This window comes from Lepus europaeus, chromosome 21 (assembly GCF_033115175.1).
Source record: "Lepus europaeus isolate LE1 chromosome 21, mLepTim1.pri, whole genome shotgun sequence".
NCBI classification, from domain to species: Eukaryota; Metazoa; Chordata; class Mammalia; order Lagomorpha; family Leporidae; genus Lepus; species Lepus europaeus.
Window position 1 is genome coordinate 47,310,343 of NC_084847.1, and position 25,432 is coordinate 47,335,774.

The 25,432-nt window shown below is 46.9% G+C and overlaps 1 protein-coding gene across 1 annotated transcript in view; it reads right to left on the reverse strand.

Annotated features, from left to right (window-relative positions):
- GALNT17 (polypeptide N-acetylgalactosaminyltransferase 17) overlaps window positions 1-25,432 on the reverse strand; it is a 507,972-nt gene that overhangs the window by 326,802 nt on the left and 155,738 nt on the right. Inside the window, exon 2 of the mRNA XM_062179837.1 lies at window positions 4,372-4,555. Within this exon, the coding sequence (XP_062035821.1) occupies window positions 4,372-4,555 (184 nt within the window). The remainder of the gene's footprint in view (window positions 1-4,371; window positions 4,556-25,432) is intronic.

Here is a 25,432-nt window from a genome sequence, read left to right on the forward strand (position 1 = left end):
TGGCCGCTAAGGTGGGTGCATTGCGGCCGGCGCTGCGTCAATCCAAAGCCAGGAGCCAGGTGTTTCCTCCTGGTCTCCCATGCGGGTGCAGTGCCCAAGGACCTGGGCTATCCTCCACTGCCTTCCCGGGCCACAGCAGAGAGCTGGTCTGGAAGAGGAGCAACCGGGACAGAACTGGCACCCCATCTGGGACTAGAACCGGGACTAGAACCCAGGGTGCTGGCGCCACAGGGGGAGGATTAGCCTATTGAGCTGCGGCGCCAGCCCTCTATGATATTCTTATTAGTGGATGTTGAAACTGCTGGGTTGATCTGATCAACGATTCCTCTCTGGTGTTTTTTTTTTGTGTGTGTGTGTGTTATTTTTTCCAATTTTTTAATTTCTTTTTTTTCTATTTTAAGAAGATTTACTCTTCCAAACCTCTGTTATTTACTTCAATCTAATTTTCTAGCTCCATGATTTTTTATTCTGTGATGATTACATTAACAGAGACCTGCTTTGTGAACAAAACAAAACATCTTACGACCTAAGCCTTGAACACAGTTACAGAGTTTGTAGCCTGTTTCCTCCAAGTGCCTTTTCCGTGGAGGTTGTTTGTTGCCAAGTTCTTGATAACAGAGACTCTGCTGGGATGTCCGTGGTTCCTGTCTCTCCTTTCTTTCTTTAGAGACAAACAGCTGCAGGTAGGTTGGAGCTTTGCAGCAGGTGCGCCACACCAATAGTTAGTGAGCAGACCTTAGCTCTTCTGCGGGTACCCCTAGCCGTCAGATCCACTGCCTCTTCCTGAGACTGGATGGTTCCCTCTCAGTGGATTCTTGAAATCCACTGAATCCACTTGAAATCCACAGGGATAGTGAGGCTGGGAGCTTCCCCCCATCAAGTGTGCAGCCTCACTGTCTTCTATATCCTAGGCTCCCTCCATGATTTACAGCCTGGAGTTCTCCAGGGAGGAAACCTCCCGTGATCTGCCTTGTAGGCAAGGCCGTTTTGGAAGGATCTAGGGGGGTAACTGCATCGTCTGGTCAGACCCATGTCTGAGCCATCAGAAACACCTGGCACCTCCAGTTCCTGACGTCTGGGGATCTGACCTCGCTACCTTCTTCTGCCTCTACCCTCCCCGGGCGGTCTCAGCCTCCCCAGTCAGCTACGTCCACTTCCACGCATCTAGCTTCTTCCCAGGTTCCGACATTCTGTCGGTGTCTCTTCCCTGCTGTCACCACCCAACCTGTGTCATTTTCCCTTACTGGTCCCCATCCTCTCTAATTTCAGGATGGGGCCACACGTGAGCGGTGGGGTCAGGCCATCACGTTACACCACACAGCAACATCAAACCATGCACTACCCCTCAGCACACCACACTCAAGTGGTCTTTGGCTGTTCCCCTGCCTGGCCCACCCTTATCCCCCAGCCTTCTTCAGTTTTCCAATCCTTACTGGGTCTTTAAGATTTCGCGCAGGCATCATGTCAAGCAGGAAACTGAGACTCCCTCTGGAGATGCAGGGTGCATCTTAAAGCTGACCCACTGTGTGCTAAACTGACCTGTCCGTGGAGCTGTCTCCCTCCCGGGACAACAACTAGGCCTGGACTGTGGCTCATCCAATGTCCCATCTCCAGTGTGGCAGAACTCCATCAGACATATATAACAGGTGCTCAAGAATTATGTACTCAACCGACCCATTTCTGGTAGCTGCACACTGGATGCATTTTCCTTGTCATAGAAGAACAAGAAATATGGCTGTGTTTATTTGCCAACGTCCAAATAAGAAAGGCTAATGAGAGAGCACCAGGAAATGAAAACAGCCAGATGTTTTTGAGAGCTGAAGTCCAGGCACACAAAATAGCTTCCAACAGGGGTGATGTGTGTTTTCCAAGTGATTCGAAAATGAATATATGCTTATTAGGCAAAGAGAGAGAGAGAAAGACAGAGAGACTTAACAGGCTTCCCTGCTAATGCTGCAATTTTAAATCCATTTAAGATAATTTTCTTTATCTCAAATCTATTTTGCTCAGTAGCCCAGATACTTAATGATTTGTACAGAATCCAGCTGAAAAAAAGAAATGGTCTACTCCAAGCAAGGGCACCCTCTGGATGGAAAAGGAGAGACACTGGGACTCTGACAGATGAGGGAGCTTCTGAATGTGATGTCAAGGTCAAGGCCTGTCTGGAAGCAGGGCCTTTGCCTGCAGCTTCTTGACTCTGTCCAAACTCAGGTCTCTGCTTCACGCAGAAGAAACAAATCATCCCAAATCCAGGAGCACAGATAAAGACTGCTCGAGCCCGGCCAAGATGCACTCAAAGCTTTTTTATTTTCTTTTTAAATCTTTTTTAATATGTTCATTGTCAATGGATTGATTTGAAAGGCAGAACGAGAGGCAGAGAGAGACTCCCCCCATCCACTGGGTCACCCCCTCAAATGCCTACAACATTTGGGGCTGGGCCAGGCCAAAGCCAAGAGCCCAGAACTCTGTCCAGGTCTCCCGTAGGGGTGGCAGGGACCCAAGGGCTTGCTCCACCATTGCTGCCTCCCAGGGGCCTTAGCAGAAGCTGGAACTTGAAGTGGAGCCAGGGTGAACCCGAGCCTTCATCATGGGATGTGGGTGTCCCAAGAGGCTTCTTTTTTTTAATTTTTTTATTTATTTTTATTTTTTGACAGGCAGAGTGGACAGTGAGAGAGAGAGACAGAGAGAAAGGTCTTCCTTTTGCCGTTGGTTCACCCTCCAATGGCCGCCGCGGCCAGCGCACTGCGGCCGGCACACCGCGCTGATCCGATGGCAGGAGCCAGGTGCTTCTCCTGGTCTCCCATGGGGTGCAGGGCCCAAGCACTTGGGCCATCCTCCACTGCACTCCCTAGCCACAGCAGAGAGCTGGCCTGGAAGAGGGGCAACCGGGACAGAATCCAGTACCCCGACCGGGACTAGAACCCGGTGTGCTGGCGCCGCAAGGCGGAGGATTAGCCTAGTGAGCCGCGGCGCCGGCCCCAAGAGGCTTCTTATGCACTGCACCCCAGCAACCAAACCGTGAAAGGTAGGAATCTCAAACCAAAAGCTGTAAGTTGCAACAAATTTAATGGGATGTACTTTCTCACCTATCAACTGTACAAAGCACTTGTTCTAAATGCTAGTACCGAGAACTGGAAGGGTCTAGTAAAATTCCAGTAGGAAGAGAAACTGCTAGAAATTTTCTGGAGGAAAATAATGAAATACAGATAAACACCTCCCGAAAATACACCAGAGCTTCTAAAAGCTCATGGCAAAAAAAAAAAAAAAAAAAACCACACACACACACACACACAGAATTAAAAGGTAAGTATTTACCGAAAAAACAAAAAAAACAAAAAACAACTGAAATCCGTGCATAGCTTGTTTAAAATTTCATTTTCCATGAACTTTTTGAAATCTATCTTATGCATGGATTTCAATGTTTTTTTAAAGATTCATTTATGTACTTATTGGAAAGGCAGAGTTACAGAGAGAAGGTAAAGAGAGAGATCTTCCATCCTCTGGTTCACTCCCCAGATGGCCACAATAGCCAGGGCTCGGCCAGTCTGAAGCCAGGAGCCAAGAGCTTCATCCGGGTCTCTTATGTGGGTGCAGGGACCCAATTACTTGAGCCATCTTCCACCGTTTTCCCAGGCACATTAGCAGGAAGCTGGATTGGAAGTGGAGCAGCCAAGACCCTAAACAGTGCACACGTGGGATACCAGCACTGCAGGCGGAAGTGGCTTAACCAGGTGTGCCACAGTACCGGCCAAGGATTTCAATATTTTTTACACCAAAAGAAACTTATTTTTTACTTGCATTTCCCAGGAACTTTAAAATTTACCCCATCTTCCTACACTGTGATGTCAAGACAAATCGATGCACAGGGAATATTTATCGGAATGCTGTATGCAATACAACATTAATAATAACCTACATTTTTAATAATGGAAGACATATCAGAGTTAATGACATCAAAAATGCTCATAACAATACAACATTAAATGAAAAAATATGAAAACAATATCTTATGTTCATAATCTGGATAGAAAAATATTCAAAAATATACAAAATAGACTCAAAAAATATACAAAATAGACTAAAAAATATACAAAGACCTTAACCATCACTGTCTACTGGTAATAATATAGTGGTGATTTTTTTATGTAAACATTTTTGTATTAAAAACCTTTTTATGGGGATTTCACATTTTCGTTTAGCTAATATTTCCCAAACAGCCACAGTCCACAGTTCATCAACTGTGGTGGACGCTGATATTAACCCCCCCCCCCCCTGCTGGTTACAAAGGCCATGAAGAAATGCCACAGACGTGAGCATGCACCCACCCACACACCCCAGCCAATCCCTCCAAACCCCGGAGACAGGACTTACTTGGTGGGACGATAATCCGGTATGGAACGATCCAGTGAAATTTTTTCACTGAGGTAGGAATTGTAGCCATACTTCTCATGGGGTCCCCTGGCTTTCTCCTCTTCAGCTGGGGAAAGGGTGGCAGGTAAGCCCCCTTTGCCCCGCCCACCGTAGCCTTCAATGAGCCCGAGGGATTTGGATAAGCCTGGAAAAAGAAGGGGAAGAAAAAGAAAGGTTGGAAACATCACCATGATCAGGATGTGTCCTTCATACTTAGATAGCAACAATGGAAATCGTCCCATGACCTCGCAAAGAAAACAACCATGCTCTCCAGGCATCGATCCCAGCCCTGCACCCCAAAAACGCGTCTATGGGGCAGCAGGTCCTGGCAGCTGTGAGTTCCGGGGCTCAAGTCTGCTTATGAACCAAGAGCCTGCCCTTTCTTTGGCGGCTCTAGGTTCTGCAACAGGAGTCTAGGAGGGGCCGGCGCTGTGGCATAGCGGGGTAAAGCCGCTGCCTGCAGTGTCGGCATCCCATATGGTTAAGATCTTCCGGAAGAACCTACCACGTCGCAGGACTGGGACAGCAAAGGGCCAGGTCACTGCCACAGTGTGGGAGTCTTTGTTTGATCTGAACTGATTTTATCCTGAGTTTAAAGCATGGGATGGTGACACAGCCCTTCAGCTAATGGCTTCTATTTGAATTTCATCAAAATGGCAAAAGGAAATACAAACCAGTTGCGAATAAATCACAAACAAATCCCAGAAAGGTAATACCATGCCGAGGTGAGTGGGAGGCCTCTGGCACAAGCCTCGCTGAGCAATTTCGAGTTCCCAGGGTGGTGGCAGCTTTATTGTTCTATCACACGATAAACAGTGTGCTGGGCAATTTTTAAACCCTGGAGGTATGGGCGAGCCACTTTACTACTTAGCTTCCGAAACTTCGGCTACCAAGACTCTCCTTGCCTTTTGCATGTTTGAATGTTCCAGCAACTCGGTGCACACACGTGTGTGCCCATGTGCACACACAGGCATGTACACGTGCATACACAATACCTGATCCGTTTGCAGGCTGTGTATCCAACACCCAGCATTTCGCTGCCACCCGTGAGAGAAGAAACATGGACCGAAGCGGTCCATAGCTCCCTTGGTTTTCACAGTGGCAGCCAATGGAGCCCACGGGGAATAAAGACTTCCAGGAAAACATCCCTAAGCCAGTCAAAGGTCAAGAGGCTGCTTCTCCATCACACACACGGCAAGGCTGGCATTCCCCTCCCTATTGCTCTGAAAACAGAAAGGTGTTTTGTGCTATCAAGAGCAACAGAAAGGCCCAGCACTGGGGCACAGTGGGCTGAGCCTCTGCCTGTGGCACCGGCATCCCGTATGGGTGCCAGTTCAAGTCCCAGCTGCTCCTCTTCTGATCCAGCTCTCTGCTGTGGCCTGGGAAAGCAGTAGAAGATGGTTCAAGTGCTTGGGCTCCTGCATCCATGTCGGAGACCCAGAAGAGGTTCCTGGCTCCTGGCTTCTGATCGGTGCAGCTCTGGCTTTTGCAGCCATTTGGGGACTGAACCAGCGGATGGAAGACCCTTCTTTCTGTCTCTCTCTCTCTCTCTGTGTCTGTAACTCTACCTCTCAAATAAGTAAATGAAATCTTTGAGAACAAAAAGAGCAAAGAAAAGACGAGGCTAGCAGCTCAGAGTCAGTCTCAGACGTATGTCAGTTTTCTGCCTGAGAATCATGTCCACTGTCTCATACACGCTTCTGGAAACCTAAGCTCTCAGCAGAGGCTCCACCAACTGAGAGAATTCTCCAATGCTTCCTGCTTCTTGTCTTCAGTCTCCTTCTACATCAACGTGTAAGAAACCCTCCCAACAGTATCACTTGTACCATGCTCAGAGATCCACAATAACTCTAGGCTTGAAGATCACTCGTGATAAATACATTACCAGTGGGGATGTCAAATGCGCCGGTCGTTTGGAAAAAGAGTCAGCCAGTTCTTCAAAATGCCAAAAACTAGTTACCATAAGGCTCCACAAGTGCATTCTGGGGTGTATAACCAGGTGACGTGAAATCCTATGTCCACCCAACACTCATACACACTCACAGCAGCATGGATTCATATCAGCAAAATGTCCATCGACAGATGGACGGATGGATGAGTAACCAACATTGAAAGACACCCATGCACTGGCAACAAAAGACAATGAAGTCATGGTGGATGTGACAGCATGGCTGAGCTGGAAAGCACTGTCTAGTAACAAAGCTATTCACAAAAGGCCACATGGTGCATGATTCTATTCCCATGAAATTTACCAACTGGACAGCTGCACAGACCCAGGTAAGGGATGAGGGGCTGCTTAGAGGGACACAGGAGGAAGTGGAGAGTGACGGCTAACGTGCCCAGGGTTTCTTTGTGGGGGTGATGGAAGTGTTATGGGGGTTAGGTTCTAATGATAATTACACCGGTTCGTGAATACACTATAACCCAGTAAGCTGCACACTTCTAAATCGACGAGGATCTATTTAAATAAATAATAAATATATCAATCAAGTTGTAAAAAAAAAAACCCTCCCGTAAGAGGCAGTTCTGTTTCCAGACAGAGGATTAAACATCATGACCACTTTCCAGTAAAAGGCAGAAATACAATAAAATGATTTTCAGGCACTTCGCTGAGCTTGCAGGAAAGAAAGGGGTAAGTCAAAATCAGAACTTGAGACTGTGTCTGCTAAGACAGGGTGAAGGAGGGTGGCTGGTCAATGCCAGCCTACGGGGTTAGAGCTTCAGCACACACCCAGGGAACAGGAGTTCAGGTTTGCTGGAGAAGCTGAATGGGAATGGAAATACCTGCAGGATTGTGGTCCCTGAAAGCTAAGCCTTGAAAGACGGGTGGTATTCTCTTCCCGGAATCCAAAGACCAGCACAATGAGACAATCAAGGACAGAGCCTCCGAATGGGCCCAGAAAGGGAGAGAAAAAAATCATAACCCAGAATCAGAGCTTACACATGGGTTTGGGGTCTAAATTTACACTATGCCCAGAGGTCAAAGTTTTGCCCTTTTAAGAGTGAATGTTGGGGCCGGCGCTGTGGCACAGCGAGTTAACGCCATGGCCTGAAGTGCCAGTATCCCATATAGGTGCTGGCTCAAGACCCAGCTACTCCACTTCCAATCCAGCTCTCTGTTATGGTCTGGGAAAGCAGTAGAAGATGGCCCGAGTCCTTGGACCCCTGCACCCATGTGGGAGTCCCGGAAGAAGCTCCTGGCTCTGGATCAGCGCAGTTCCAGCTGTTGTAGCCATCTGGAGACTGAACCAGTGGATGGAAGACCTCTCTCTCTCTCTCTCTCCCTCTCTCTCTCTCTGCCTCTGCCTCTCGGTAACTCTGCCTTTCAAATCAATAAATAAATCTTTAAAAAAAAAGAGTGAATGTCCCTCTGCAGAGCACTGTGGACAACAATAGAACAAGGAATCCGGATACTTCTGGGGCACCTGCAGGAGCAAACAGAGCCATTGTGAACACATTCCCAACCCAGGCCACCCAAGATTCCCTGCTCATGCGTTTACTGTCAAAACTCCAGAACACATGCCATCTCCCACATCTGCAAATCAGCTGACCTCACGAACAGGACTGTTAGGAGTGTAGTGACTTGGCATCATAAAACAATGTGAAAAGGCTACACCATACCTGTAGCACTGACACTAAAGGACCAAAGTTCCAAAATACAGCAAGACACTGTGGAGTAAAAGCATATTCAGAGACCAGTAGCAGACAGAAAATGTTCAGAACACTTTGGCTGCTACATGAAAGATTTAGCATGAAGAAAGCTAACTCCAGCTGGACAGGGAGATAGAAATTGGGAGGCATCTATGCAAAAAATTGTGGTTAAAAGGGGAAATCAATTAAAAACATGAAATGTGGAGGAGTGCAGAAGAAAATCAGCAGAATCCAGGAGATACAATATTCAGAAACGGAATGGCTAATACTGTTTAGGATAAAAGATGTGAACTTTCAAATTCACACATACAAGTCTCCATGACAAACAAAAATAATTCCTTAACTCCCATGGTGGTTAAAGGACAGAACATGGAAGAGGAATAGAAGAACTTACAAAGCAACCAAGGAGATAAGATGAAGCACAAAACAAAGAGGAACACGGAGATAAGATGAAGCACAAAACAAAGAGGAACACTCTCACAACAGATCCCTAATGTCAACAATAGAAGTCCAAACAAATGGCGAAATAGCTGTACTTCTGCAGCTCTCCAATCGGCTGGCCAGGTATTCGAGAGTAAAGGAGAGATGAAGAATAGTTCAGACGGAAAACAAAACTTTAGAAACAGAAGAAATTTACTAGTCATGGAAGATGTTACCGTGAAAGACTTTTTCCCTAAGCCAGACCTAGAAAGACAAACACCACCTGTTCTGCCTCCTGTGTGGGAGCTGAGGAAGAAGCTGACCTGAACACAGAATAGTAATTCCTTGAGACCGGGTGGGGCAGAGAAAATGAGGCTGGATAATAGACAGCAAATCAAAACTAAATAGAAGAACTAAGTTCCTAATTGCTACAGCACAGAGGGGTGACAAGAGTTCACGGAAACCTATTATATATTTCATGAGCAAATAGAGAAAAGGAGCTCCAAGATTTCTATCATAAAGTGATGTCGAAGGGGGAGAGGCGGCGACTTCCCTGATTTGATTGTGCACCTTGCAGCCATGTATTTAAATGCTGCACCGCAATCCTATGAACATGGATAATTTTGTTAGCAAAATTGATTTAAGGTTTTAAAAGAAAAATGACAAAAAAGATATTTCTGCACAAATGAATCCAAAGCCAGAAGAGTGAAATCCAAACAAGAATGTTTAAAAGTGCCCGTATGTCTAAACAAGCATCGTATGCAAAATAACTGGTAACTAATTAATCGATAGGTACATAAAATCAAGCAAAACTAATGCTCTAGACAGCAACAAATAAGACGGGATGAGACTGATTAGGGTTAAGGCAGTCTCATTCGGATGGAATACAGATATTCTTCAAATGGAGATTTTGTTAAATGTGCATATTAAAATTTATTGATAACTAACAATATTAAATAAGTTAGATGATAAATTCCAAGCCATTAGAGGGACTAGAGGAAATAATTAAAATCCAATCAATTAGATCTTAGGCAGGAATGGACTGGGAGTGGAAATTGTCATGGTAAATAAGAACAAACACAAATAGGGTATCAGATATAAAGCCAAATACATTGTACGTATAATTGGATGTAGATCCTAGGAAGGCTCAATTTGGACTGGGACACAGTAGCTAGATGTTGCTTATTATAAAAATGCAAAATGACTGGATAGGCCGCAGTGCACCTCTAGGAGAGAGAGGCTGGGGAGACCTAAGGGTTATAAGGATTCACATACTAAGCTGGGTGATACACAAAGGCATATCCAGTGTATCTGTATCCCTTTGAATACCTTAAGGGTTTCATCCACTGATACATTCCCCAGATGTCCACAGCAGCCTGGGCTGGGCCAGTCCAAAGCCAGGATCTAGGATCCAGGAGCCAGATGCTTCATCTGGCTCGCCTACATGGATGACAGGGGACCAAACACTTGGGTCATCCTCCTCTGCTTTTCCCAGGCCATGTGGGAGACCCGGGAGTAGCTCCCGGCTCCTGAGGTCGGACTGGCCCAGCTGCAGCCATCGTGGCCACTTGGGGAGTGAACCAGAGGATGGACGATCTCTCTCTCCCTCTGCCTCTCCCTTTCTGTAACTCTGCCTTTCAAGTAAAATAAAGAAATCTTTAAAGAGAGAGAGAGAGAGAAACTAAAAATCAAAAAGCAAGCTTGGAGGGAGGAAGAGAGAGAGAGAGAGAGAGAGAGAGAGAGAGAGAGAGAGAGAGAGAGGTGTCCTTATCTCTCCAGTGAGGACTTACCTATTTGAACAGTAGTGCAATGCCAACAGTTCACAAAACCTCAATGAGAAATATTTGTACTTATAAAATCCAAGCAACACAATCCCAACATGTAATTTTTAATTTTTTTAATAGAGAAAGGAACTTTCTAAATATTCTGTTGCTGGTGAAAGAAGACCTAGAATCTGTCAGAAGTATACAAAGATATGAAGGAGAAAGGATAAGCCTGGGTTCGGGGACAGTGGATGAGGCCAGCTCTGGGGTTGTTGCAGCAGCTATTCAAGAGATGGAAGGGCCTCATTTTAGGGCAGGGGTTCCAGTAGTCAAAAGGAGAGGAGAGTTTGGGGAAATATATAAGATGCTTCCTGTGTCTCATAAGCCTATTGGTCCACTTTCTTTCTCCACCCACTGACAATCACTGTTTAGGCTTTAAATTCCTTAAAAAGGATTTGTATCCATTTTTCTATTCGACAAGCAGGGTAGATATTACCATAATGGCTTTAGAGTAGAAGAAATGGAGGCACCGAAGAAGTAATTATCTGGCTATCCAAAATACTTGGAGACGCCAAAATGCTGGGATGCCCCACTTCCTAATACAGTATGGTCTATTTGCAAATAGCATACTTTCCTTTTCTTAATTTTGTTGAAGAACTACACAACTTCATGCATTTAATATATACAGACTTGGGAACATGACGATTTAATCATCAGTGTGTATCGAATAAAATGTAAATGATGCGGAAATAGCAGTTGCACTATATTGTTTTTAGTTGTGCTTTTTTAAAGATTTATTTATTTATTTGAAAGGCAGAGTGACACACACACACACATTGAAACAATGACAGAGAGATATCTTCCATCTGCTATTTCATACCCCAAAGAGCTGCAACAATCTGGATTGGTCCAGACCAAAGCCAGGAACCTGGAACTCTATCAGGGGCCTCCCAGCAGGGGTCCAAGGCCTTGGGCCATCTTCCGCTGCTTTCCCACGCACATTACCATGGATCTGGGTGGGAAGTGAAGCAGCCATGACACAAACTGGCACCCATAGGGGATGCCAGCATTATAGGAGGCGGCTCAACCCACTGTGCCACAATGCCTGCCCCAATTTGTATTATTTCTAATTGATACGTTGTTACTTCTATTCTGTTTCAACATTTCTGATCCATGGTTGGTTAAGTCCACAAATGCAGAGCTGACAAATAGGGAGGGCTGACAGTACTACTGCCGTATCTAGAGTAGGATTTGCATGCTTCAAAACTTAGACCTTCTCTGTCCTATACGCGTGCTCTCTCAATCAATCTACATTCGAAGCCTCCAGGAGCTGCCATTGAAATAATGGAGAAACATCTTAGTAAGAACCAAGTGATTAAGCTTCCTGTGTCTCACAAGCCTACTGGTCCACTCTCTTTCTCCACCCACTGACAATCATTATTTAGGCTTTAAATTCCTTAAAAAGGATTTGTATCCATTTTTCTATTAGACAGGCAGGGTAGATATTACCATAATGGCTTTAGAGATGAAGAAATGGAGGCACCGAAGAAGTAATTATCTGGCTATCCAAAATTGAAGGAGACAGAATTTGAAGGACAAATAGAGAGGGCTTGTGCTATGGTGTAGTGGGCTAAGCCTTTACCTGCAGTGACAGCATCCCATATGGGCACCAGTTCGAATCCCAGCTGCTCCTCTTTCAATCTACCTCTCTACTTATGGCCTGGAAAAGCAGTGGAAGATGGCCCAAGTGCTTGGGCTCCTGCACCTGCTTGGGAGATCCAGAAGAAGCTCCTAGCTCCTGGCTTCAGATTGGCTCAGCCCCAACATTGTGGCTATTTTGAGAGTGACCCTTCTGTCTATCACTCCCTCTCTCTGTCTACAACTCTACATCTCAAATAAACAATTAAATCTTAAAAAAAAAAGAAAGAGAAAGTGAGACAGACAGATATATAGCAAGATAGACTGAGAGAGATTTTCTATCCACTGGTTCACTCCCCAAATGCCCAAAACATCCAAGACAGGGTTGGGCAAGAAGCCAAGAGCCTTGAACTCCATCTGGGCCTCCCACAGAGGAGACAGTGACCCATCCACTTGGGCCACACTTGCTGCCTCCAAGGGTATGCATTAGCAGGAAGCTGGAGCTGTAATCAGAGCCAGGACTCAAAACAGGAACTTGGAACGCAGACATCCCAAGTGGTGACTTAAACGCTGCACCTAGCACCCAGCTCATCCCCACTCTATGTTTTAAATCACTTGGTCCAGGGTGTTTGGAAGAAAAGCAGCACCCAGCAATGACACCATGAAAAAGAATCATTCCAAATCACCCTATACTCATAAAGCAGTGAAAACGAACGGATTGCAAATACATGAATCAAACAGATGAATCTCACAGACTCAATGGAAAGCACACGGTGACCATAATTACATGGAGCTGCATTCACATCAAGATCCAAATAGCACAGTTGAGAAATATGAACGTGTGTGTGGTAAAACTGGGAGGGAGGGAAGTGTTTAAAAAGTTGAATGAGGGGCCGGCGCTGTGGCACACTGGGTTAATCCTCCGCCTGCGGCACCGGCATCCCATATGGGTTCTAGTCCCGGTTGCTCCGCTTCCAGTCCAGCTCTCTGCTGTGGCCTGGGATAGCAGTGGAGGATGGCCCAGGTGCTTAGGCCCCTGAACCTGTGTGGGAGACCAGGAGGAAGCACCTGGCTCCTGGCTTCAGATTGGCGCAGCTCCGGCCGTTGCAGCCATTTGGGGAGAGAACCAATGGAAGGAAGACCTTTCTCTCTCACGGTCTGTAACTCTACCTGTCAAAGAAATAAATAAATTTTTTTTAAAGTTAAATGGAATGTAACTGGAAAAGAAGCCACAAAGGGCCTCAAAGACATCGACAGTGAGTCTAGGAGGCAAGATAAAGCATCATTATGTAATTCAAACCTCACATACACGTGAGATAAGTAGGTGCCTCAAAAAGTTCATGGAAAGTCCATCTCTCTCTCTCTCTGCCCCTCAAATAAAGTGGGAATAAATATAAATTTTTAAAAAGACAGCGGAATTAAAAGATATTTATTTCAGTGCAAAAATGTTTGAAATTCATTGCATAAAAGGCTTCGAAAGTCCATGGAAATTACATATTAGAGAACATATGCATGGATTTCAACCTAACTTTTCATTTCATTTCTCTATGACATTTTTATAAAGTTCCTCATACAAACGAATACTGCATACCTTCAAAGCGACAGAAGCGACTAACAATATTTTTCCTCCTGGAAAAATATTTGTGTGCCCTGATGTTCCCTCTCCTTTCCCCAGTTTCCCCAGTTTGCTGATTTCTTCCCAGCTACAGTCGGCTTCTGCAGGCTTCTCCCCAGCACAGATCCCAGCTGTGATGGTGACTGGGGAGTGTGTCTCCCTGAAACCGATGTCAACATTTAATCCCCATTACTATTAAGAGGTGCGAACAGGTGAGACCTTTAAGAGGCTATTAGGAGGCTGGTTTCATGAGGGAATCAATCTGTTCATGTGATCAATGGATTAGTGGGTCAAAGGATTATCTCAGGAGTGGATCTGATAGGAGTGCATCTGATCGGAGTCGGGCAGACCGCGTCTGGCTGGGTCTCTTGTGCTCGCTTCTGATCTGCCACGGATGCTCCACACTGCCTTGGGACTTCCAGCCTGAAGGTCATCCTGACCTTGACCTTGACCCAGAACCATGAGCCAAAGTAAACCCCTTCTCCTCATGACTCATGCAGTCTGTGGTCTTCTGTTATCAGGAACCTGAAAATAGAGGACTGGAGTCTCTGCTGAACAGGGAGGAAGTGATTTTCCATGTAAAAGACCCGATTCTTCCTCCAGCCTCCTCTGTTTCCTCACTGGATGACACAGTGTTACTTTCGCTCCAGCTAAACAGACAGCATCCAATCCCCAACCATTAAATGCCAGCCCAGAGCTCATTTCAGCTCTGCGTGCCCAGCAGTCTTTCCAACGCAGGCAGAGGGGACTTCAGTACAAAACGGCACAGAAATTAAGACCAGGATTGCGTGTTAATCCTCCCAAAGACACGTGGGCAATGATGATTGCCAACAAGACTGTTTTTCTCTGCCTGTGGTGTTACTTCTTCCGTTAAGAAAGGCACCCACTTAGCAGCTTCGAAAGATCATTCCACACAGCGCAACGTGACAACTATGAATTATATATTCCGTGGTCCAGGCGCTCCCATTTTCCCCCCAATTTAATCTGCCAGAAAGGTTCAACAAAGCAGCAAAAATTTTCTCTGGTATTTTAATGTGCTTTCTTAGCAGATCCTCGAAACAGCTGGCAAAGACAAATGAGATCAAGTCCAACAACAAAGCTAAGTTGGTTTGAGCCAGGGACAGTTGCCACTAGAGCAAGTTGGGATGGCTTCACGCTTTCAGGAAAAAATTTTTCTGAGTGCCTAGCTGGGGTCAGCAGTAGGGTACCACAGCACGTTAAGCCACTGCTGGCAATGCCAGCACCCGGTATAAGAATGAGGGTCTGAGCCCTGGTTGCTCTGTTTTGTTCCAGCTCCCTGCTCATGTGCCTGGGAAGGCAGCAGCAGATGGCCCGAGAGTACTAGGGCACCTGCCACCTACATGGGACACCTGGATGGAGTTCCTGGTTCCTGGCATTGGCCTGGCCCAGTGTCAGCTGTTCCAGTCATACGGGGAATGAATCTGCAAATGGAAAAGACATTCTCTCTCTCTCTCTCTCTCTCTCTCTCTCTCTCTCTCTCCACCACCCCATTTTGTGTGTGTGTGTGTGTCTTTCAAATAAATAAATCTTTTTTATTTATTTGAAGATGCAGCCTCTGATATGAACTTGCAGGCATGAAAGCCACAAAGACATAGGTAAGTGCAAGGGAACTTCATCAAGTCCATGAAGGAGCCGGCACCATGGCATAGCAGGTAAACCTGCGGCCTGCAGTGCTGGCATCCTCTGTGGGCACCGGTTCAAGTCCCGGCTGCTCCACTTCTGATCCTTCTCTCTGCTATGGCCTAGGAAAGCAGTAGAAGATGGCCCAAGCCCTTGGGCCCCTGCACCCACATGGGAGACCCAGAAGAAGTGCCTGGCTCCTGGCTTCAGATCAGCGCAGATCTGGCCATTGCGACCATTTGGGGAATGAACCAGGGAATGGAAGACCTCTCTCTCTCTCTCTCTCTCTCTGCCTCTGTCTCTCTGTAACTGTACCTTTCAAATAATTAAATAAATTTAAAAATAAAAGTTCATGGAAAAATGGAATTAAATGATAATTGTGATGCAAAAATAATGATAATTATGATGCAAAAACCTTGAAATCCATGAAGCTTTTTTTTACAATATATATTTTTCATGAACTTTTGGAAAATTCCTTATATGCGTGGATTTGAAAAATGTTTCGCACTGTAATAAATTATCTTTTAATCCTTTTTTCCATGTACATTTAGAAGAGCCCTTGCTGAATCAGCACATGGTGAGGAGAGAAGAGGATGAGAAGGCTGCTTGGCACCAGGCCCGGGACGACGAAGCACTCCCTCTCCTTGAGGCACTGCCTCCTACTATTTTAGCTGTGGACAGTAGATCTAAGTGGCACTGCTGGGCAAGAAGTTCAAGGTCAAGGGAAGAACAGCAGATTGAGGTCAAACACCCAATGTCACCTGTGCATGTTCCTCTCCATCCTTTTGCTCTTAGCTGCCTGCCCCATGAGAGATGTCTCCACAGACAGCTTCAAAGCTCTGTTCTCTGGCTTTGTAATGGGTTCAACTAATGGCAGACACACCAAGGAAGGTGAGAGATGGAGAGAACGGGGCTACCCATCCTCCTCCCAGCCTCCTCGCCACTGGGCTGTGGCTTGGCAGGGGCTTCAATCTGCCAAGCCCTGGTTATCATCAGGCATCCCTCCCCTAGTGTCAAAGCTATCACTGCAATGGAGCCAGCACAGTGGCGTATCAGGTAAAGCCGCTGTCTGCAGTGCTGGCATCCCATATGGACGCTGGTTCGAGTCCTGACTGCTCCACTTCCCATCCAGCTCTCTGCTATGGCCTGGGAAAGCAGTAGAAGATGGCCCAAGTCCTTGGGCTCCTGCACCCATGTGGGAGACCCAGAAGAAGCTCCTGGCTCCTGGCTTCAGATTGGCTCAGCTCCAGCTGTTGCAGCCATCTGGGGAGTATATAAGCAGATGGAAGCATCCTCTCTCTCTCTCTCTGCCTCTCCTTCTCCCTCTGTGTAACTCTTTCAAATAAATACATCTTTAAAAAAAAAAAAAAAAAGCAATTGCTGCATCCCAGTAACCACTCCTTCCTCTCCCTTAGAGGAGAGGCCTTGGGTAGCCACTGCTTCCTCCTCCCTTGCTATCCCTAGATTAATCTGCCATCCACTGTCATTCCTTGTTGGTTTCCCTTAACTCTGCCTAAACCTTTGTCAGCATGTCGTCAACCTCTCTTCAGCTCCTCTTTTGTGTGGGCTGTTGGCTGCCAGGATTCTCAGATACAGCATCCTGCTTAGTACCATCGGAAGACCCCTTCCACATCTAGGTTCTCTCCATGGATGCAGGGAAGGGGCCACCCCCAGTGCCCAACACATAGAAAGTTGTCACTTTTGAAAAAGTTTCCTTTGCCAGCGCCGCGGCTCACTAGGCTAACCATCCGCCTGCGGCGCCGGCACCTCGGATTCTAGTCCCAGTCGAGGCGCCGGATTCTGTCCCAGTTGCTCCTCTTCCAGTCCAGCTCTCTACTGTGGGCCGGGAGGGCAGTGGAGGATGGCCCAAGTCCTTGGGCCCTGCACCTGCGTGGGAGGCCAGGAAGAAGCACCTGGCTCCTGGCTTCGGATTGGTGCAGCGCGCCGGCCATGGCGGCCATTTGGGGAGTGAACCAACGGAAAGAAGACCTTTCTCTCTGTCTTTCTCTCACTGTCTAACTCTGCCTGTCAAAAAAAAAAAAAAAAAAAAAGTGGCCGGCGCCGCGGCTCACTAGGCTAATCCTCCGCCTTGCGGCGCCGGCACACCGGGTTCTAGTCCTGGTCGGGGCACCGATCCTGTCCCGGTTGCCCCTCTTCTAGGCCAGCTCTCTGCTGTGGCCCGGGAATGCAGTGGAGGATGGCCCAAGTGCTTGGGCCCTGCACCCCATGGGAGACCAGGATAAGCACCTGGCTCCTGCCTTCGGATCAGCACAGTGCGCCGGCTGTGGCAGCCATTGGAGGGTGAACCAACGGCAAAAAAAACCTTTCTCTCTGTCTCTCTCTCACTGTCCACTCTGCCTGTCAAAAAAAAAAAAGTTTCCTTTAAGATTTATTTAATTTAACTGAAAAGCAGAGAGGGAGAGACACAGAGAGAAAAGGTCTTCTATTCAGCGATCCATTCTCCAAATGGCCACAACAGCCAGGGCTGGGCCAAGCAGAAGCCAGGAGCCTGGAGCTCCATCCAGGTCCCCCACAAGGGCAACAGGGACCCAAGCACTTGTCCCATCCTCCACTGCCTCCCAGGCACATTAGCAGGGAGCCAGATCAGAAGAGTAACAGCCAGGATTCAACTGGCACTCCCAAATGGGATACCAGCATAGCAAGCAGCAGCTTAACTACACCACCAACGCTCGCCATAAAAAATTCTTAAAAACTGGCGAGTATATGAATGAATACAGACTAGACCTCCAGATCCAGCTAGGAGCCATCTACCATAAAATGAAGAGGTGATTTAAGAAAAATAAATATCCAGGCCGGCACCGTGGCTTAACAGGCTAATCCTCCGCCTTGCGGCGCCGGCACACCGGGTTCTGTCCCGGTTGGGGCGGCGGATTCTGTCCCGGTTGCTCCTCTTCCAGGCCAGCTCTCTGCTGTGGCCAGGGAAGGCAGTGGTGGATGACCCAAGTCCTTGGGCCCTGCACCCGCATGGGAGACCAGGAGAAGCACCTGGCTCCTGGCTTCGGATCAGCACAATGTGCTGGCCACAGCGGCCATTGGAGGGTGAACCAACGGCAAAAAGGAAGACCTTTCTCTCTGTCTCTCTCTCACTATCCACTCTGTCTGTCCAAAAAAAAAAAAAAAAAGAAAAAGAAAAAGAAATATCCATGAGAAAAATCGCCTAAACATTCTCATACGTGGGTACTTCAAAGACATCATGATACATGGAATGAAACATAAGTTTATTGGGGTGTGTACTTTACACAGCAATTCAGATGCGACTTGGGATGCCTGCATCCCAGATTGCAGTGAGCGGGTTTGAGTCTTGGCTCTGTTCCCTGTTCCAGCTTCCTGCTAACGCACATCTTGGAGGCAGTAGGTGATGGCTTTGAGTATTTGGGTCCCTGCCACCCACGTATAGATCTTGAAATTTTGGCATCAAAATAAACTTATGTTTAAATTCCATTTCTCTATAAACATGTTGAAACTCCCCACCCTGCCCCCTCCACCCTGCATTTATATCCTTGAGAAGAAGAGAATCTGGGGTCTGTGTTGTGGTGTAGCAGGTTAAACTGCCATCTGCAATGCTGGCATCCCATACAGGCGCCGGTTCAAGTCCTGGCTGCTCCACGTTCGATCCGGCTCCTTGCTAGTGCACCTGGGAAAGCAGCAGAAGATGACCCAAGTGCTTGGACCCCTGCACCCATGTGGGAGACCCAGAAAAAGCTCCTGCCTTTGGCCTGGCAGGGGAGTGAACCAGCTGATCTCTCTCTCTTCTCTCTCTCCCTCCTCTCTCTCCCTCCTCTCTCTGTCTCCCTCTCCATTTCCCTCTATCTCAGTAACTCTTCCTTCAAAATAAATACTGGATTTGAAGAAGAAGAGGAGAAAAGTCTACACTGATGAATGTCACAGGGAAATCAAACCTGAAAACAGAGGCCATCTGGTGTGGCAGTGAAAGGACCCTGGTGACCACTGAGACAGCCGTGTCACTAAAGGAAGTGTTTCCAGGGTGACTGCAGAAATGAGGCAGTAGGTGAGACCACTGCTCAGTGCAGTGCCTGGGCTGGACCAAGTAGAGACCACGTGCTATATATTTTTTTTAAGATTTATTTATTTATTTGAAAAGTAGAGTTACAGAGAGGCAGAGGCAGAGAGAGAGAGAGAGGTCTTCCAACCACTGGTTCAAATCCCAATTTGCCACACCAGCCAAGAGCTGTGCCAATCCAAAGCCAGGAGCCGGGAGCTTCTTCTGGGTCTGCCACGTGGGTGCAGGGTCCCAAAGACTTGGGCCATCTTCCACTACTTTCCCAGGCCATAGCAGGGAGCTGGATCAGAAGTGGAGCAGCCAGGACTCGAACCGGCACCCATATGGGATGCTGACACTGCAGGTGGCAGCTTTACCTGTTATGCCACAGCATTGGCCCCGTATTATATAGTTTTGTACCCTGGCAATAACCAACTAGATTACAGAATGTTAAAAGCAACCTATTTATAAAAGCAACAAATATTGCAGTATCTTTAGAAATAACTTGAAGCAATAAGAAGATTAGAAAATTTCACGCAATGCAATCGCATCAGACATAAATGAATTGGCGGGCAGAGATACGATTTTCAATAGGAAGAAGCAGCCTTCTAAAAGTATGGCTTCTGCTTTTTCATGTGTGGATTTAACATAAATCCAGATGGGATTTTTTTTCTGGAACACACAAAGGTTTTAAAATTAACTCAGAAAACATAGGGTATGAAAACTTACATAAAAGAAGAAAAAGCAAAGGGATCAAAAATAAATAAAGCAAGTCATTAAGGTGGCATGGGGATGGGGAGGGAATTTTCTTTATTTATTTGATTAATAGAGAAACAGACAGACCGAGCTGGTATTTGCTGGTTCACTCCCACAAAGGCCTGCAACAGCCGGGGCTGGCACAGGCCAAAGACAGGGATCCCAGAAATCCACTGGGGTCTCCCAGGAGGTTGGCAGGGAGCCAACTTATTGAGTTATCACTGCCTGCTTCCTCCCAGGGCGAGCATTAACAGGAATGTGGGATGCAGAGTGGGTGCAGCACCCAAAGCCAGTCATTCCAATATGGGGTGCTGATATTCAAACCGCTAAGCCAGACACCAACCCCTCAAGAATGCCTTCCTACAGGACATTGCCTGCAGAGAGCCAGGCAGCTCCATCTATCCCACAGGGAGCCCGGATATCCCCTGAGGTTCACTTGCTTGATAACAGCTCAGCAGGAATAAATCACTCTGCCCACTCTGTCTTAGGTTCAAGCTACAAAGGCCTTATTGGTAACAAAAATAAAGAGCCAAGGCCGTAAATCAGCTCCAAGCTGCCTTCCTGCCTCCCTCCCTCCGTAGAAGCAAGGACATATTTTTCTCCAGGGTTACAGTTTAAACTTATGAGTTTACAGATCACTAGCGTTCCTCTCTGAGAAACAAGGATGGTACTCACAACAGATGCACGTGGTCCTGAATTGAGAGACTGCATTAAAATGCAATCTGGGGCCTCTGCAACTCTTACCACTCCTCTTTAGCTGGACAGCCACGGTTCAGCATGGAGAAAACCACGCACACACACACACACACGTGCGCATACACACACATGTGTGCATACACACACAGACATGCAGGCACACACGCACACAAAGAGCCAGGCATGTCGACACGGCTGTCTTCAGTTGGGTGAGCAGGTGCCAAGGAGTCTCTGCCCAAAGGTCAGAGTCCCAAGATCTCCCACTCCTTCTGTGTGCTTTGAAATTTTTTGCACCCAAATAAATGTATCATTTAACTTTGTGTGTTGTGGACTTTTTGGAGTGTTCTTGTATGTGAAAAATACACATTTTTGGTAGATTTTGAAAAAAAAAGATTTATTTATATTTTTGAGAGAGTGACAGAGAGAGAGAGAGAGAGAGCGAGAGAGAGAGAGAGAGAGAGAGAATGCTTCCATCTGCTTATTTACTCCCCAAATGCCTGCAGGAGAGGCCAGGCCAGGCCAAAACCAGGAGCCAAGAAATCCATTCCAGTCTCCCATGGGGATGGCAGGAACCCAAGTTGGGTCATCATCCACTGCCTCTCAGGCATGTTAGCAGGAAGCTGGATCAGAAGTGTGGAGTGGCCAGGCCTTGGAACTTAGGACTTGAACCAGCATTCTGGTATGGGATGCGAGCATCCCAAATGGTGGCTTAATCCACTGCACCACAGCCTGCTTCTAATATGCAATTTTAGAAATGCACTTAATTCACAATACACAGTTTTATATTGATTGCCCAAATGACTCTTGGTATCTGCTCTCACGTATCTTACATGCCTACTGACTCTGTCCCCTGCTCTCCGTCACTTCTGCAACCCGCAGCCCAAGCTCATATCTCTTGCTTGAGCTACTGCGGTCAATGCCAAACACTCTCTTCAGAGTGAGTTTTCTGGAATGCAAATCTCATCACCCCATGCTGATAATTCATTCATGCTTTTCTGTTGCCTTTGTTAAGGAATCCAAACGTTTTTGCATAAATGGGCAAGGCTGCCCAATCTCACTGTCTGTCTTTCCTCTTGCTGCATCTTTTAGTTTAGTTATCCCAAGGCTCTCCTGGTACTTCTAAAAACATCGCTGCCTCTCAGGGCTGCTGCCACCAATACCTTTGCAAATTTCCTGTGAACACTAGCCAGCCCAGAAAGTGAAATGCAGCACCTTGTGGAAATCTCACAAGGGCATGGTTGACACTGTATCTAGGGGCAGTATCCTGTGACACTGTATCCTGTGGCATAGCAGGTAAAGCCACCAGCTGCAGTGCCAGCATCCCATATGAGCGCTGGTGCGAAACCTGGCTGCTCCACTTCCTATCCAGCTCTCTGCTATGGCCTGGGAAAGCAGTAGAAGATGGCCCAAGTTCTTGGGACCCTGCACCCACGTGGGAGACCCAGAAGAAGCTCCTGGCTTCGGATCAGCACAGCTCTGGCTATTGCGGCCAACTAGGAAGTGAATAAGCAGATGGAAGCATTCTCTCTCTCTCTCTCTCTCTCTCTCTCTCTCTCTGTGTGTGTGTGTGTAACTGTGACTTTCAAGTAAAATAACTAAAACTTTTTTTTTTAAAAAAAGAAATGAATAAGTGAGTTATAGGCCGGGCTGACCCATATACTGCCACGTTCTTATGCCGATACAGAAATCTCCTGGAGAGAAGTCAGAAATAGGCGAGCGCTCCTGCGTGCACTCACGAGGAGTCATAATGGATTCTCCAGTTCCCATACTGATACGATGATGATCTTGACATCTGCATTATTATGCTGATTTTGACATTTTCCATCCTGGATCCTCAGTGTTCCCAGACAGGACGTCCAAAGGTTATGTGAGTCTTAATATCTTGAATGAAGTCAGAAGAGTTCAATGGCATCAGATGCAACTCAAGGAAACAGAGCTGAGTAAACTCTTCCCCAAGTGTAAGGACCCTGGCTGGGCAACTTGGAATCTGAGTGGGAAAGAAGGAGAGACTGCCAGCCCCCAAATCCCAGCTGGTGGAGAAATCCCAGTGCGATGTTCACAGGGTTTATTCTCCATCCTCCCAAGAATAAGGAGGCAGTGCATTGCTGGCTTAGGGCTCAGAGAGAACTTCAAAAACGCGTAGCTTGCTTTCCACGCCCAGTAGTTATGGTTTGCATGCAATTTAACTCCTGAACTCATGTGGTTTAGTTCACGGGACTACAGGAGTGGAAATGTAATTCACTTATGCTATTCAGAGGCAGAGCCTTTTGGGAGTGAGTAGGTTGCAAGAGGCCGCTAAGGTGGAGCCCCCACGGCCACTTCGTGGTGGCTTTGGAAGGAGAGATGTGGTCAGATGTGGTTCCTCCCTGCTTCTTTGTCATGTGATCCTTTGCTGGGTCTCTGCCAGCAAGTACACTGTCACCACAGTGCAAACCAATGAGATCTAACTTTGCACTGTGAACCACCCAAATCACGAGTCAAAATAAATCTCTTTTCTCTATAAAGTTAGGCTGCTTTAGGTATAATACTGTGATAACAAACACCAGACTATTATTATACCAATGGTCATACTTCTCTTTTCTGTACCTTTTATGCAAAAAAATTATATTTTCACATCATTTTCTTTAAAAAAAAAAGATGTATTTATTTAGTTGAAAGTCAGAGTTACACAGAGAGAGAAGGAGAAGTCTTCCATCTGCTGGTTCACTCCCCAGTTGGCCACAAAGGCTGGAGCTGAGCCAATCCGAAGCCAGGAGCCAAGAGCTTCTTCTGGATCTCTCACATTGGTGCAGGGGCCCAAGCACTTGGGCCATCTTCTACTGCTTTCCCAGGCCATAGCAGAGAGCTGGATCGGAAGTGGAGCAGCCGGGACTCGAACCGGCGCCCATACGGGATGCCAGCACTGCAGGTGGCGGTGTTACCTGCTACTGCACAGTGCCGACCCCCGTAAATTTTCAAACTGCACTTTTATTCAACATGCCATGTCTTGCGCATATTATGAACTTTCTACTTCCTGAACTCCTTCAGCAAAAATTACTGAGTTTGCTGGGAGCCGTTCCTATCCACATTCAGCAGATAAAAAAGCCGAGGCCCAGCACACAGGAAGAATGTTCCTAAGATCACTCAAGGCGGTGAGAGGTGGACCTGGACCCCCAGATTTCCATATTTCAGGCCGTCAAGTGTGTCTTGGGAAAGCTGTTCTCGGATTTCCTGCCACTGTGATGAGCAGAATCAGAAAGGCCTAAATCTCACTCTACAAACAGACGTTGGCACAAACACCCTCCCTGTGCATGGAGGTGATAAACCTGAGCCTCTAGCTTGATCCAGCTTTGGTTGCTGATAGGCCTGTGTGTGAAGGTGCAAAGAGTGGTCTTCAAAAAAAAAGAATGAAAAAAAGATGGGTCTGGCTACCATCAGGATGGGCTTGAAGCAGATGGACCAAAAGCGCTGGCTGCATGGGTTAATGGTACCGTTTGGCCTCACATCACTCATAAAACGACACAAGGGGAAATAAAGCTGAGCTCTGGAAGGGTGGGAAGGAGGCCCCCTGCCATAAGCTAAGAAATGTGCTGGCATTGAACGTGGCCATGACCCTGCAGACCAGGCCATCTGCTGCATGTGCCCAGCACCTGCCCAATCCCAGCTTTCAGAGGAAATCCCCTCTCCTCCCCCTTCTCATACCCCAAGGCCTCCTTCTGGGATTTTTACTTCTAATGAGAGAGGTTAAAAAGGAGACAGAGAGAAAGACGGTGCAGGTGGGAAACACTAACCTTCACCGATTCTACAAAAAGCATACAAATCACTAACAGCCCGTGTGAGGGCCTCCAGATTTAATTGACAGCAATCCTGACCATACAGGTTGAGCATCCCTAACCTGAAATCTAAAAGATCGAACTCTGTGAGCTCCAACAGGATACTCAGAAATACCAGCTATTGCAGCTTTTCCAGATCACGAAGGTGCAACTGGCAAAGTCTTTGCAAATATTCAAAAATCTGAAAAACTCTGAAATCTGGAACACTTCTGATCCCACGCATTGCAAATAAGGGATACTCAACCTGTACTGTTAGAGGCAAATCAGGAAATCAGAAAATCAGAAGAGGGATGAGTTAAGTATGGCAAAATAAAAAGGAAATGTTGCCACCGCCCTCATCCCCAAAATCATCAGTATTTGACACCAAGATCACCTTCCATAACCAATGAATTCACTGGACCTGGGAACAACAAAATACCTGTCTTATTTGTTTTTTATGTGGGAGACAGAGAATTAGAGTGAGACAGGTAAACAGAACGATCTCTCATTCACTGGTTCACTCCCCAGATGTCTGCAATATCCAGGCCAGAACCAGGAGCCAGGAAAATCAATCCAGGTTCTTCCATCTGCACGGCAGGATCCAGCAGGTAAGCCATCAACGAATTGCCTGCCAGGGTCTGCCCTAGTGGGGAGCTGGAGAAAGGAGCTGAAGCTGGGACTTGAACACAGGTACTCCAACAGAGGGACAGGTATCTTAACCTGCATCTTAAATGCTAGGCCAATCTCCATCCCACCACCACCACCACCATCACCATCACCATCACCATCACCATCACCACCACCACCATCACCATCACCATCACCACCACCACCCAGTACGTGTTCCAAAAGATGAATTCCGAAGCACCACACATTTTCATACATCCAGTTCCTCAGAAAAGCCCCTGTTGCCAAGGTCTCTTCTACTTACCAGTAGAACCCCTCCTCCAGGCACCTCTGCAAGGTGACACACTAGGTTTTTGTTTAGCAAACTATCCTCTGCTCCTTCTCTATCCAAGGGGGAGTCCAC